Here is a 15,600-nt window from a genome sequence, read left to right as displayed (position 1 = left end):
TGTTAGAGAGTTTATCTCAACAAGAGCTATTAGAGTGGACCATGTACGCACTGATTCTAACTTAGCAGATCCATTGACGAAAGGATTAGCTAGAGAGAAATTCCATAAAACATCGAAAGGAATGAGACTATTGCCCTTAGAATGATGAATCACTCATGATGGTAACCCAACCTAAAGACTGGAGATCCCAAGAACTAGGTTCAATGGGTAATAATAAGTTGTGAAGTGATATGAGTTGGATCATGCTATTTCCATCAAAGCATATAGAAACATGAATTCCTGAAGCGATGAGCGGATGAGTTAATAGAAACTCTTAATGAGATCTATACTTTATGTGGAGTGGAGTACCGAGCTACAAGAGTACTCTTGATAGACTCACCTATGTGAATATGGAAGTGTGGCCACTTCCTATGGAATTTTGGGCAAAATTTCTAGAGCATTCACTATACTGGGATAGACGTGCATGACCATTAATGCACATACTTTTTGACTACACCCTTGAAAGGTTGGTGTGTGGTACGATGTTAGAAATAGAGTTCAAGACTATGTGTCACTCTAGTATAATCTAAATCGTATTCACTACGCAAATGTTCAAATCGAAATATACATTTGTTTATGCACAATCTTATAGATTATGACATTGCTCGAGAAAATATTTTTTAAAAATTAAAGTGGGGGATTGTTGGAGCTTTTTGTTATTAGTTAAAAGTGAATTGTTAAAAATTGAAAAAGTATATTTGTGTGTGATATGGGAAAAGTCCCACATGGATTTGGAACACTACTCCAAGAGTGTATATAAGATGCAAGTGTCATCCATTGGGGTGTGCCCCAAGGGGTACCCAGTTTTGTGCGACAACCACATGTGCCCGCGCGCCGCCGCCGCTGTCCGACCTAGCTGAGCTGGCGGGTGGTGTGGTGTGGTGTCGTACTTTATTTTTTTGTTGAAAAAAAATTATTTAATAAAATAAATATTTTTTTATTTATTAATTAATTTTAAAACGATTTATTAAGAAGCAGTAAACGTGATTCGTTTTAACTACATATGACCATGATAATTCCTCCCACGATTGAAAAAACGTTTTCTCACCGTTTTATTGAGATCGACTTCTCTGCATAAGTCAAACCAGAATAACGAGGAGAATACATCTTTTTTCCAGAAAAACATTCTCTTCTAAAATCGAATTTTATCTGAGCTTTTGAGGGTGTACGAGAGCAAAGCCTTTCGGTGTAGAGAGGTATCGTATACAGTGGCTGTTTTATCCTGGGGACGCCGTGGTTGATAGATTGTCGTGCAAACTTGGGGCAGAGCTGCGAAACGTCTTAAAGAGGCGACATAGTCCGCAACTCAGCTAGAAACTTTATCGGTAATTTTTTCCAATTTTTATTTCAATTCAGAATTATTAGAGATCGACACAGATTCGAATGGAGCAGCTGCCAATGCTACGAGTCCAATCGATGTAGATTTTGGCCCGGTGATGGAGAGGCACAAGCAATAAATCTGGGTTCAAATTTCTTTTCTCTTCCTCCCTTTCAGATCTGCACCTCAATTCTGTAAATGGTTATTTATTTCTTTTGAGTTCAAATCTGGTTTTTCTTCTATTCATTTTTGTTTGTGGAATATATTTGATTTTAAGATTGAGAAAGAAGAAAAAAAAAAGAGGATTTGAGGTTTGGTTTTGATTTTGAGATGTAATGTTGAAATTTGGGTTTGATTTTTATTTTGATTTTGAAATATGATAACAAATTTAGGTTTTGTTTTAAAATATGATTTTGATTATGAAATTTGAGTTTGAAATGTGAAATGAAATTTGTATTGAATTGATGAATATAGGATTTGAGTTTGATTTATGGGTTTTGAGTTTAGTTTTGATTTTGAGTTTGAATAAGAGAAAAAAGAAGCAATTTTTTAAAAATTTTGTTTTCTATTCATTTTAGTTTTAATCACTTTCATTAATGTTAAATTCTCAATATTTGTATACAATTTTAATTAATATTTTAAATTATTTAAATATAATTTAAAATTCAATATTAGTTTAGATAATAAAAAAATTTGAAGTTATTTGGGTCATATTGAAAAAACATTTGTGAAAAAGTTGGACTCACAGTACTATTTTGATTAATTAGTATTTAGACAAAACACATGGATCAAACTAGTATTTTCTTTTAAATTTGTATTTAATATAGGAGGATTTCGTACTTTAAATGAAATAATGAACTTCGAACTATCAAAGTTACAAATCCAAACGATTTATATTCTAGTTTATTTTCTTTCAAATCTTTTACCCTAACCAAATCGACAAAAAAAATGTTTTTGTTTTCCAAGTTTAATTTCAAAACCGACCAAGGTAACTGCAAAGACTAATTCCCTATTTTCAAATGAAGAAGATACAAGGTAGTAGGAATTTGCAATATACCTACCAATGAAAGTTCAGAATCAATTACTATTCTCATTTTGGAGATAGAAAAACGAATCACATAGCTGAATATTGATTTTAACGTAAAAGCATGCAAAACTTATTCAAGAACGGGTTATCGTAGTTCATTACACTCCCCCAACATTCAAATTCGGAGCCGACAGTTCTCAACAGACAAACAAATCATCGGTAAGTTTTTCATCAAGAAAGTAAACCATTCCAACTCTCATGTACCAATGTTTTCATACAAGCTTTCACCAAGGTTAACTATCATGGGAAAATGGTGACTACAAAATTTTCAGAAGTATATTTATATTATGAATTAGACAAAAAATAACAAGAAGCATTTTATGAGCTAACTAGTAAAATGAAAGCCGACCTATACACAAGGCAGATTTGCCAGAACCACATTCATAATTTTCCTCTCCAACATCAATAACTCGACTGAGCATGGACTAGCAAAGTTAACACTAGCTTCTACGAACCAAAGTACCATAGAGAAAAATATAATCGGAACCCTAGATAAAGCACCTACTGGCATGAAAGAGTCAGAAATTAGCCTGGCTCCTTATTCTTCCCAACATTTGTGAAATAGCTATGTTTTGCAACTGTGGGATCTTAAAGCAGCCCTGCACACAGGTCAGTAGGAACCCATTGGTGGCATTCCATAAGCAGGCATCGGAGGCATCCCCATCCCTCCCATTGGCATTGGTGGCGGGGGTTGAGCAAACCCTCCTCCACCCATTCCTGGTGGTGCAGGCAAGGCAGGAAGCAACTGGGCATACATGTTCTGCAAGAGATTTAAAATAAAAATTTTAAAAACACAATAATTGTTTCATTTTTAAAAAATTAGACAGGGGAAACAATTTAAATCTTCTAAACAAAATAGATGTTGAAGAATTAAGGGATTAAGAAAGAAAGCTTTCATGACAAGGGTAACGTCATACATGTTGAGCAACCAATTCCTTATCCTCGTTCTCTTTAGCTTTCACCTCATTTTGAGCTTCAATTTTGTCCTTCACAAGTTCATCCACTTTGCTTGTATATTCTCGAATAAACTGGAAAAGACAGGAGAGAGCCAAGAGCAGCACATTAAATGGTTTAAGTCATGCAGAGAAGGAATTGAAAACAGTTCTTTTTTTTTTTGCAGGCACAAACCTGCAAGAGATATGGAAAGGTGAAATCGATCATATTGTTCAGCCACGCAAGCTCAAGGACAACATCAGGCCGGAGCAAATCATAACAAACAAAGAGGCATGATGCAAAGCACTCTTTCTTTCCCTGCAAGTAACATACATGAGAGTTTCATCAGAAGAAGCCAGATAAATAATCACATCAGACATTCATAACAAAACAAAAAAGAAACTTTCATCAGTAAAACCAAATAAACAATCACATTTGACATTCATAACAAAGCAAAAAAGATAATGAACATCTACCATCAACCCCAAACAAAATAGAGGAAAGGCCTAATTAACAGTCAGCCAATTGAGGGTAGCTCAATTGGTTAGGATTCAAAGGGCGTGTTTGCGTGTATGAAAGGCTTTTAAATCCTAAGACGTGTGTGCGTGTGTGTGTTTATCTTTGTATTTGACCATATTTAATGAAATCGTTTTTTTTTTTAAAAAAGCAAAAGTAAACTTAATAGTCAAAGGTACAAATCAGAGATGAGAAAAACACTGGTGCCAAGCCAAAGCCAAAAGTGATAACACAGAATAAACAATAAAAAAAGAACTGGACCACTCGCCTAACTAAATAATATTTGACAAACAGAAAACTATAACAATTGCAATGTAGTAGGTACCCAAGAGAGACTTAAACTTAGACTTTGTGGAAGCAAACTACGGGCCTGACCATTTGAGCCATTCTCTTGGATACCCCATCCAACCAAACAAAAGTATAAGAGAAATATGGTGAAGCAACTGACTAAGCACTATTTCAATTATTTTTCTATTGTTTAGCATGGCAAAGTTAAGTCAGACCTGCTCAATGAAATATACAAGCAAGTCCTCTGAAAGTTCACGATCACCAGACTGTGAGCAGGTTTCCATAGCATCTTTGTATAGATTGTCTTTTTTTGACAATGCAATAGACTGCTTCCATCTTCCTGCTTTCTTATAGATATAAGCAGCAACACGTCTCATCTCAAGAAGCTCATGTTTCTCAATCTGCATCGATGAAAAGGTAAAAATGGTAAAATCCAACAAATCACAGAACTTTCCATAGGTAAAGAAAGTTGAACCATACCTTTTGTGCAAGACCTATCTGGTCAAAGTTATCATGCAAATCAATTGATCCCCGTAATCTATCATAGTCCTCCTCCTCTATATATATTTCATTCAAAGCTTCATTTACAGCAGAAACATTGTTACTCTGAACAGCAACCATGTATGGCTTCACAAGACGGAGGTGACCAGCCTGAAATCCAAATGAAATGAAATGATATAAACAATAGACAGAACACTCTTATAACATCACAATAAAGTGGCACAAGAGGAAAGGGCATACCTTTCGCATTATGTCCACTACTCGGGCATGGTCTACCCGAAGGGCAATCACATTCAAAAGATCATTAATAAGATCTGGATGTTCTTGTAAGTAGAAGTGTACAGCCTTATAGTAGAGCTCAACACTAGCCACTTTGACGATCACATCTTTGAATTGCATGTGGTCCCAAGCTTCTGGGGAGTGGTTCATAACAGTGGTTGCAGCATTGTCAAATTCATCATACTGGATATATAAGTAAGTCAGTTCCTTCCAATGTTGTTGTTCATCGCAAGCTCGTATAAGCTTGGGAATATTAAGTCGGGTGGAGAACAGTTTAATGTGCTCCATCAGCTTTTCCGGACGGTATCTTGCATATAGAACTCCTAGCTCAGTAAATATGCCCATATGTGCACGTTCCAATCCCAGTCCACTCTCCATCAGAGATATTAACTCATCAAAGCATCCCCTGTTCTGGTAATACTCGCTCACTTCTTCCAAATCATCCACCTAAACATTAAAAGCACATCATAAGTAAAACAGAAGCATCTTACAAATTACAACAGAAAGTTCATCAAGATTCCTCTTTACTCAATATACTTTAGGGGATGTTTGACCTGACTTCAAAATCTTTTTGAGAGCCTAAAAATAACTTTCCAGTTTTTGGATAATGTTTTAGTCATTCCAAAGAAACATGCATCCACCTGCTTCCCTAGGAGTTTCTTATTTAAAAAAGTAGGATGTTTTTAATCTCGATGATATTTTAATATTTTCTATTTCATTAATTTCCTATCTTAGCCTTGTCCTAATCTAAGGAAAAAAAAGGATTATGATCCTCTTGAATATTGTACGAACTTTCTTATTTTAATTTTTTTTACTATTAAAATTATAATTTATGAAATTTAGATCTTGTAGTTATAATATATAGTTTTCCATTTTTACAAGTTTATTTAAGTCCTATGAAGTAATATTTTCATTGTAAAACTTTTATTCTAAACAAATTTGTCATATTTTCGTGATGAGAACTTTCAAATTGTACAATTTAAATATATTCAAAGATCTTGCAACTTAAAAAAGCTCTTTCAAAACAGAGTAGACAAATAACAACTAAGAAAATAAAAATTCACTTTTTCTACTGTAAGAGTAAAATAATTATGCTAAACAGACCCTTAATACCTAGTTAACAAGGCTTGAGAACCTTAAGAAGCAGAAGTGGTGCTGAAATTTACATTCAACATGTACTTAACAAAAAATGACACAAAATCAAAGTAACAAAGATTACCTGGATGATGATGTTGAGACCACAGATCTGAGCCAGACGAAATTCCTCAGCTTCGACACATGCAAAACAAACCTCCTTCCATGTTTTAGTACTGTTAGCTTTTCGAGCTGCATCAACTGCATTTTGAAATTGCTGCAGCTTGACGAGAGTGACAGCCAGCTTAGCCCAGTTAGAGATAAATGCATATATGATTTTAGCTGCTTCGTATAAAGCTTCATCATACAAACGATCTCCAACACTTTGGAGATTAGCAACATTTGGCATAAGAATAAATTCTTCAATTTCAGCCAACCGATCAATCTTAGCATATGCATAAATGAGTTCGCCATCAACCTTTGGCTCTTTGGTTTTCTGTCTAACCATCAGAAGATACCGCACCAAGTCAGGGAACACATTTTCATCCTCAGCAGCACGTATGACATCCAAGAACTGAGTTGCATCATCTGCACGGATGAATGACTCGATAGCATCACTCACTAGACCCTCTCGCAGTTGAGCCTTGGCTACCTGACTCCAAACAGCATCTTCTTCAACACGGAATGCAAACTCTACAGCTCGTTCGATGCTTTGAATGTTATCCAATAGGACATTCACAGCCTGAACATTCAAATTGAACTTCTTGAAGATGGCAACTGCTTCTTCATATAGTTGGGCTTCAACAGCCACCTCTCCAACTGCTGGTCCATCGAAGTTGTCTAGCCTATTGATGTAATCCATAACTCTTGATGGATCAGCCTTAATGGCAGTAAGAATTAACAGATTTTGGAGATTGAAGTTCCCACTAAAAGCAGAGTTTTGAAGTACAATCTTTTCAAGAAGTTCAATCAACTCATGTGGAAGGTCAGCAGTCATAAAGGCTTTAACAGCTGCTGAAACTTGCTCAGGACTCTTGCTCTCAGGCAGAGCTGTAGATACAACTTGATCAATGAGCTGCCTTCTATACTCATTATCAGGAGTAAGAACTTTCTCCCATAGATCACCATCCATTCTTTCCACCACATATCTAACATAAAAAGCCAATAGCATAACAATAGGTTATTGAAAACACTTAAATGTACAATACTTAATAGCAAACAAAAGTACACAAACCTGGCTTGAAGTTTGAACAAGGAATTTTTATTGGTTACATTAATAAGTTCATCATCACATTGCCCTCTACGGTAAGCAACAACAGCAAGAGTGGGATCCCTTTTCTCACAATATTTACCAACAACACGAGAATCATAATATGGATTGGTTGTGAGAAAATGTTCTGGGTTATTGTTGCTGTCAATAATGATTTTACCCAGAGCATTGTGAACATGTACATCTTGGCTTCCCTCACTCACAAGATGCTCCAAGAATTGAGTGAGCAAGCGAAGACGATTCCTGTTAGCCAAAAGCATATAACCAATCAGAAAAAAGGAGGCGGATTAAAATCCTAGGATTAAAAAAAAAAACAGGTGTACCTCTTTTCGCATTCCTCCACCAAAGGTTCAACAGGAAGGAGAGAACGAACTGATAAAATAAGGCCTTTAATAAAGTCCTCAGGACATTCATCATCTAAGAGCTGTCCTACAACTAGAGGTGCATTTCCAGGGTTGACCTATTAAGAAACAAGAACAAGAATGCTCGATATTCAAATTTCAAGTTGGTGTTAGCAGCTTCCTATAAGAGTGAAATACCAGAATGGGGAGGTGGGGTAACAAGAACAAGAATGCTCAATAATAAATTTTATGTTGGATTTAACAGCTTCATATAACAATGTCAAACCAGAAAGGGGAAGTTGGCGGTAAGAGGCCTCAATTTCCAAAAAAAAGAGTTAACCATCAACTGAAGGAGGTATGAAAATCCGAAGTGATATCAATTGTATCTCTATGTTAACAGCAGAAAGGGGAAAGAAGGGATGGGGAGAAAAGTAGGGGCTGCAGTTTGTTTTCTTTTATTATAATATAATAAACCATCAACCAGAAATCTGAAACAACCCCACAAAAAAAAAAATTACCTTTTGGACATAACCTTCAATATACCTAAGCATGTTGCTGGTGTATAGGTAATGGGTGAGATCAGGAACAAAACCAAAACGATCGCAGACATTAATCAGCGGACGTGCATCTGGAAGCTTCGCTTCCATTAGAAAATTCTTTGTTTTTTCTGGGTCATAAAAGTTTGATTCGCGTGTAACACGCTCGACCTCCTTAATTTGTCCAGTTTTTGCAGCTGCCTCAATGTACTTGAAGTGGATCTCAGGATCCTCACTATCAGAAAGAAATAAAAAAAAAATCTTTTAAAAAAAGGAATTAACAAGAAAGGTGCAAGTAGTTTAACCAAATTTATTTGAGTACGAGAGGAGAAAAACATTGGAGTACCTGGAACTCAAATACGAGCCCAAGAAAAAGTACAATCCTTCGTAGGATTTGAATTGCTCGAATAATTTTATGCATGCATCTACACCCAATTGCTCTGCATATTCTTTTGCAGTCTGCATCAAACTATTACAGTAAGACTCACTTCGATAAACTGTGCAAAATCAAAACAGGTCAAAGGAAGTATGGCTTTCACCTGGACAATAATCTGAAGATTGCCTCTAAGATTTACTACCAGAAGATCCTTCATGCACTCAAGAGCCCATTCTTTGGAAAGAGTTCCAAAGAACTCAACAAGAGCCTAAATAAACCTGAAAGTTAGATAACATACTGTATAGACATTGATCAAAGCTAAATAAACATTTCAATACCAACCTGTGGATCAATTGCATGTGTATTCACAATAATACGCTTGATATCAGGTAATTCTGTATAATGCTGCAGCATGGACAGGCATTTTAGTCAGAAGATAATTAAACATCCTTGATAGAAAATTTTCAACTTATATGTAACAAGCTCTCATACCTGTAGGGCACGCAGATACAAACCAGCTTTTTCACAGAGTTGTGCAATACGTGGACGGTCATAATGAGTGAACATTCCATTTGCCAAAATAGCATCAGCAACATTTGGGAACGTCACAAGATTAATTTCCAAAACCTAAACAAAGTAAAATAGAAGCTGATATGTTAACATATGGAAGCAAATGTGAATTAAAATTTTACATAAGAATGTTGCTAAAAACACTGAAAAGAATCTCAATGAACCTTTGTTTGAAGGTGTGCATGTTCAGGTAAATTGGGCTTCAGCACATCCAACAAAAAGGCAGTTGCCTCACGAATCAAATTTCGCTGAGAAATAGTGGAAGATACACAATAAAATTAATCCCAAAAATAAATTCTTTAGCTTAAAACTATAATGCATTCACAAATTTAAATTCCCAAAATGGGAAAGCAAGATAAAGAAGAATTGCATAAAAGCTTGAATGTCTATAGACTTGGATAACTCAGAATTACCACATAATGTAAAGCTATTGAATCTAACACTTAAAATGCACAAGTATATACTCAAATCAAACCTGGAGAAACAGATCTGTAATTGTGTTGTAATCAACTGGGCAGCCACCCTCCATTTGAGACATCATCAGTGCAAAATTAACCGCTCCCTGAAATTGTGATAGATCATAATATATTTATAGGCTAGAGGAGTCCAAATTTGATACCACTTAGACAAAAACACAAGACCTACTCCCAAACTTCTATTGTACACAAAAGCAAATACCTGCGGATCTGTTCGCAAAATTGTTTGCAGAAGAAACAAATAATCAGGTGTGTACCCAACCTGAGTTGAAAACGAGTTGACTATGATTAGTAATAACCAAGAATGTTCAAATAATTATGACAAAAGAGACAAAAGTAGCTCTGGTCACTAAAAAAATTGGGGGACAGAAAAAGAAGAAGAAGAAGACGTAAGTAACCTGCTTTGAGTATATTAAAATCTTGTCAAACTCCCTTCTCTCTGCAAATGCTGCAACAACTTTCGGAGTCGCCCTGGCTTTAATGTATATCTTTAGAGCAAGGTCATTGTCCACTGTCTGCATTTTAAGAATACTTCATATTAGAAAGAAAAGAGAAAATTGTAATAATCAAAACATAATTGAGTTGACTATGCTAGTTTCAAAATTGGGGATTTTATGCATCACTGGGAACCTAATTCGCTTTTAAGGATTCAGAACCTCGTAGCTCTTATCCATTTAGACATAGAACATATCAAATCATCTGTGACCAAGGGCAATTTCAAATAGCACAACTCATTCTCTATATAACTGATTTTTCTCTATCACCAACCCCTGAAATGTGTTTAAATCCACACTAATAGATACCTGGTCTACATAGGCTTGTTGAAGTTATAATAGCCTCAAAAATATAACATGGTGTAATAAGCGTTGAAAGATCTTATATGTAATAGTTATATAATTCATTTCAGACCTTGACAAGATCTCCAAGCTCTTCACTACATTCAAGCTTGTCCTCAGCCAACCAGTTCTCCAAAAGATTTTTCTTGTTTTGATTTACAACTAGGCGAGATAGCTCCAAGGATTCGAAAGCATTTAGTTTTCCTTTAGTTAACAAAGTTCCAAAGTATTGTAGTAATGGTGGTGTTTGCCCAGTTTGGACAGGGACGCTCTGCAATTGTGAACAACATAAGCAGATTAAAATCTCCAAAAAAGCATAACATGACTTGGATAAATGAACCATGTTAGGTGGTCATGTATATGACAATTGCAATAAGAAGCATGGCCGTGATTGAGTAAAAAGATAAACAAGAGCCAACAGGAAATCCAAAAGTTACACCTGAAATTTAGCAACTATGTCCGAAGTAACATGATCTTATATAAATGCACATGGATATCACAATCACAATAATAAGCATGACCATGACTGAGTAAAAAGATAAAAAGGAACCAGCAGGAAATCCAAAAGTCACACCTGAAATTTAGCAACTGTGTCTGGAGTACGAAGTATGCCCTTTGGAGATTCTGCCGCAAGTTCTGCAGCCTCCTTGTACTTTGTCTGAGCAAACAATTCTTGGAAACGCTGGACAACCTGAGCATGACAGCCAGATGATCAAGTTTTCAGCATGTGATTAAGAATTACCAAGCGAAGAAAAAGCATCAATTACAGTGATGCTGATCACACAATGATGTGCAAGAATACAGATTGTGCCACTGAAAAGTCTTGGAGCAGTTTAGATGATATAGGGACATGAGGCTGGGTAACAATAAGTTTTCACCTATGAAACATCACAGTAACATTCAAATGTAAACTTTGTAAATCATTTCAACGATGTATTGGTTAGATATCACATTGCTTGATGCCGTCAGATAAATTTAACTTAGTTGATTTACATACTCACAAGTCTTAGAGACTGGATTGCTTCAATCTAAATTAACTACACACTTTACATACCAGGTCTTCTGCGCCAGGAAGGTTTCCTCTTTTGGCAAGATTAACAGCAAGTTCCAAATTGTTTAACTGCGAAAATCACCAAGTAACATTTCAATTTCAAATACAATAATTTTTGCTCCAGTAAACACACACACACATACTGAAAAATTAAAAAGCAAGCATACCTGACTACTGACAAAAGATACAATTGTTTGCTCATTGACAGTGGCAAGCAGCACCTGGCCTCGCCTATTAACAGCATAAAAACCCCCAACTGATGAAGCTTCTGCAGTCAGAAAGATGGGATCTGGACTGATTCTGTTTCTATAAACTGCTGTTGCTGTCTCTAGGTCATACACAAATAGAAGACCTAGCTTCGTGATCACATATATCAAACCGTACTTTTGTGATATCTACCCCCACCAGAAAAAGAAAAGAAGATTAACCAGGGCAGAAAATGTTTGGGTTTAAATAAATAAATATACGACACTTTTACAATACCTGCATTGACACAGGAAAGTCATCAGCAAAGTCAGGAGGAAAAAATAGATCTGCTTGCTTCTTAGTAAATGATGGTTTTCCTGAAAACAATATCCAGAAAATCAGTACCCGAGAACAGTCAACTGATAGCTTGAAACTCAATGAAGGAAAATAAGCCCAATTCTGAATACCAGACAACAAACAACTATTGATAGGAATGAGTGTCATTTTTGCACAGGTTTGCTATTGTGCATAAGTTTTAAATGGTTGGTCACTAAAAGTTCAGCTAACCTGGCTGGGCACCGAGTTCAATAATATGCAACTTTGATGTAACTTGTCCAGCATTGAAGCTTTTCGATGCGAAACAAATAAGAATTGAAGGATTTTCATTTCCTGCAACCTTAATGTAACAAATTTTTTTTATTAAGTACATAACAAAGAAAAAAGTTCAAACCACTGCAAAAAAATAAAAATAAAGGAAAGACAGATTAACACTTTAAATGTGGCAAATGATGCAGCATGTGCTTCAAGAGCTTGGCTACGTTGCTGATCCACAGAGAAAAGCTGCATATTTCCTTTCACTAGCTGTGGCCTCTGCAGCAAAAATTTGGATAAAAGATAAGGTATCCTCAAGAAAAGTAAAAGTACAAACTAAATCAGAAGAAGTTAAAAAGAGACTAAGCATAGCTAAATGAAGTGTTTTTCCAGCCAGGAGTAAAAAAGAGAGCAGAATCCCTAAATTACTTTGCCACCAAAACCCAAAGAGAAGCTAGAAACTTAAAATTTTCTCATAGAAATCACATCCAACTCTTTTCCTTCAAAAATACAATTGTTTATTTCAAAACAAATGACCCATAAAGTTGCTATCACCACAGATGCCAATTTAGACTTGCCAAAACCAACCGTCTTCTGAATCATTAACACCTCACATCTTTCAATTCAAGAAACACCCAAGCAAATTCAACTAGTTATGCCATAAATTTCTGGCCACTCAACAATGTAGAAATAAATGATCCAGTGTTTTACTACCATCCTTGCACATCACACACCAAGAGAAAAATAGAGTAAGGAAAGATCTTTTCATTTAAAGGCGTTTGTTCCATTATTACTAGGTGCATGTGCGTGCCTCAATAGATGAGGCCTAATCCTAAAGGCAGTTTTCACTCGCCTCAAAACACTACCTACGTGTTGAGTCAAAGAAAGTAAACACCCACAAATCTATGTATTGGTTTAAAACACATAAATTAGAAATACAACATCTTGTCTAAAAATATATCACAAAATGCTGGTTCTGCGTAAACATTTCTCTTGCATATATCAACATTAAAGCAATCATGGGATGTCAAAATTCAGTGAGCCAGCTTGAAAAACTTGCAGAGTTCGCAATTTCTAACCTAGAAACCCTGGTCCCTGACAATTTACCAGTAGGGTAGAAGGCGAAAATAAGGATATCAATAAAGAATAACTAAAAAAATTATAACAATGAATAATAACCACTAACCTCAGGTGAACCTTGAGCAATACCAATCAAGACCAACCACTTTTCAGTAGGATCACAACGGTAGTTGATTATTTGATTACTTGCTAGATTAGCTGTCCGCTCAAACATCTTCACAGGCTCAGACTCGCCTAAAATAAATTACTCAGAATATTAGCGGGGGAAATCACTTAAGCATAATCAGCTGGTTGGAAAGAACAACCAAGCACCAGAATAATTCTAATGTCAAGAAAATATGATAAATGTCTTACCTTCAATTGACCAGTGATAAACTGAGGTCTGTGTAACCAGGCCCAACATCTTCGGAGTGATCCACTTCCAAAAGACAACCTAGAATAACAAAATACAATGGCAAGTACTATTTAATGAAACAAAACATCATATTACTTACATTCATACTGAGTTCAAACCATTGTATTAAATTATTTGAATGCCCTGCAAGAAAGAAATCACCTGTTCGGGCATCTGATGTGATTTTATCTTTGCTTTTGCTTCAATATTGAATATTTGTAAATGATCCTGAGTAGTTCCCGGAGTTAAAGCTACAAACAAAACATTGTCGTTGATTAGTCAGATGACAACCATAAGAACAAAATAATCTTACAACAAGGAAATGTTAATAATCTAGATTGCAGTTACACTTCAAGTTACGTCTCATAGAAGAATAATGATGAAATTACAATTTCTCATTTGCACTAAGACCATACCATAAACCTCGTCAATAGTCTAAACAAGGAATACACACATATCCATAATATGTATGTGTATATATATTTACATAATATCAGCTAAATAACAGTTCATGAAGTAAAGAAATGACCATCTTGAAGATGATGATGCCAACAATGCTAGTACAGGCAACTGATGGGTCCATAAAGGCCAACCTTTCTTTCGTTTAAAATCCCCTAATAAATCTTTTGCAACAAAGGGTGACGACGAATTAATAATAAAGCAAAATCACATATACAAATTGTTATACAAATATTTTGCAACAGAGGAGCAAAAATTATGTGTAAGCTGGTCTAAGATAATGCAATGTTAATATATATAATGTTATACAGCTATGCATATACCGGTACTTTCATCAGCCGCAAATTTTAAGGTAGAAACATCCACAAGCCATGACACATACAATGCAGTAACAAACCACCACAACATCACAGACAAGAATGGAACTCAACTAGAAAATTAAAGTGATACCTTTAAGAGCAAGAATTCTAGAGTTGGGGTTCATCAATGCAGAATCGGCGGTAATGGGACGTCTTAAAGGCTGCATAGGCATATTCATGTCGACAATAACCACACTATTCTGAGGTGCAGTCTCTCGCACACAAATAAACTTGTCGGATTCCATAGTCACATTCGTGAACGTAATGAATTGGGAACTTATCCCAATACTGGGTAACTGCAAAGAAAGAAAGAAACTACATAAGCACAAACTCGAACACTCATAATGAGGGTTTAAGATCACACAAAAATAGCAAAATTCACAAAATGGGTTAGCTTCAAAACATCGCAAAATGATAATCCACCGAAAGGATCTGGGTACATCCGAAGGCATAATGCGATTCAAAATCGAGTAATTACTAAAAACTGAGAACAAATTAGCTTGAAATTGAACAAGAAAAACTAAAATTTGAAATTGAAATGACAGCAGAAGAAGCACGCACCGTTAGGGTCTCCTTCATTGTGATGGGGGCATTTGCAGCCGCCATGGTGCCTAGATCGGAGTTTCAGCGAAGAAAATGCGATTGAAGAAGAAGAAGAAAGTAGTAGAACCAAAATCTTGGTTCTAGAGAGAGAGAAAGATAGAAATGGCCTGCAGATCTAGCAGTAGAAGAGAAGCAAACGTGAGTGATGAAGGTGAATCGTCTTTCTTCACAATTTTTTTTTTAAAAAATAAAGAAAAAAAAAACAGCACTTTGTGAACTCAACCGCTGTGAGGGTTGTACGTCAAAGTCGTCAAGAAAAATGTGGGTCAATTCAATAGAATTGGAAATGTACAATCTAGTACTGCATGGTCAGATGTTTTGGGTAAAGTTAGGTTAAGTTATTAAGAGCAACCGTGGATGAGGTAAACGTATAATTCTTTATCGAAAAAATGGTTAAATAGTCTTTTTATTAGGTGGTGTAAAGTTATATTATTTTA

The 15,600-nt window shown here is 35.6% G+C and overlaps 1 protein-coding gene across 1 annotated transcript; it reads right to left on the bottom strand.

Moving 5' to 3' along the window:
* Positions 1 to 2,587: 2,587 nt before the first annotated feature.
* Positions 2,588 to 15,339, bottom strand: LOC133792267 (clathrin heavy chain 1-like). Its single transcript, XM_062230176.1, has 30 exons — positions 15,122 to 15,339; positions 14,652 to 14,856; positions 13,905 to 13,993; positions 13,703 to 13,781; positions 13,455 to 13,582; positions 12,449 to 12,547; positions 12,245 to 12,353; positions 11,975 to 12,054; positions 11,659 to 11,886; positions 11,495 to 11,560; positions 11,015 to 11,131; positions 10,514 to 10,711; positions 10,003 to 10,119; positions 9,807 to 9,866; positions 9,604 to 9,690; positions 9,293 to 9,376; positions 9,051 to 9,185; positions 8,901 to 8,963; positions 8,722 to 8,826; positions 8,529 to 8,641; positions 8,165 to 8,417; positions 7,629 to 7,765; positions 7,270 to 7,548; positions 6,181 to 7,183; positions 4,923 to 5,408; positions 4,662 to 4,832; positions 4,397 to 4,582; positions 3,573 to 3,695; positions 3,362 to 3,472; positions 2,588 to 3,204 (listed from the first exon to the last, which is right to left on the bottom strand). Exons 1-30 carry the CDS (start codon positions 15,164 to 15,166, stop codon positions 3,055 to 3,057), a joined length of 5,106 nt encoding a protein of 1,701 aa, XP_062086160.1. The 5' UTR covers positions 15,167 to 15,339; the 3' UTR covers positions 2,588 to 3,054.
* Positions 15,340 to 15,600: the final 261 nt, after the last annotated feature.

Source organism: Humulus lupulus, chromosome 7 (genome assembly GCF_963169125.1).
Source record: "Humulus lupulus chromosome 7, drHumLupu1.1, whole genome shotgun sequence".
NCBI lineage: Eukaryota > Viridiplantae > Streptophyta > Magnoliopsida > Rosales > Cannabaceae > Humulus > Humulus lupulus.
Note: the sequence above shows the minus strand (reverse complement) of the source record. Positions and strands in the feature narration are given on the sequence as shown.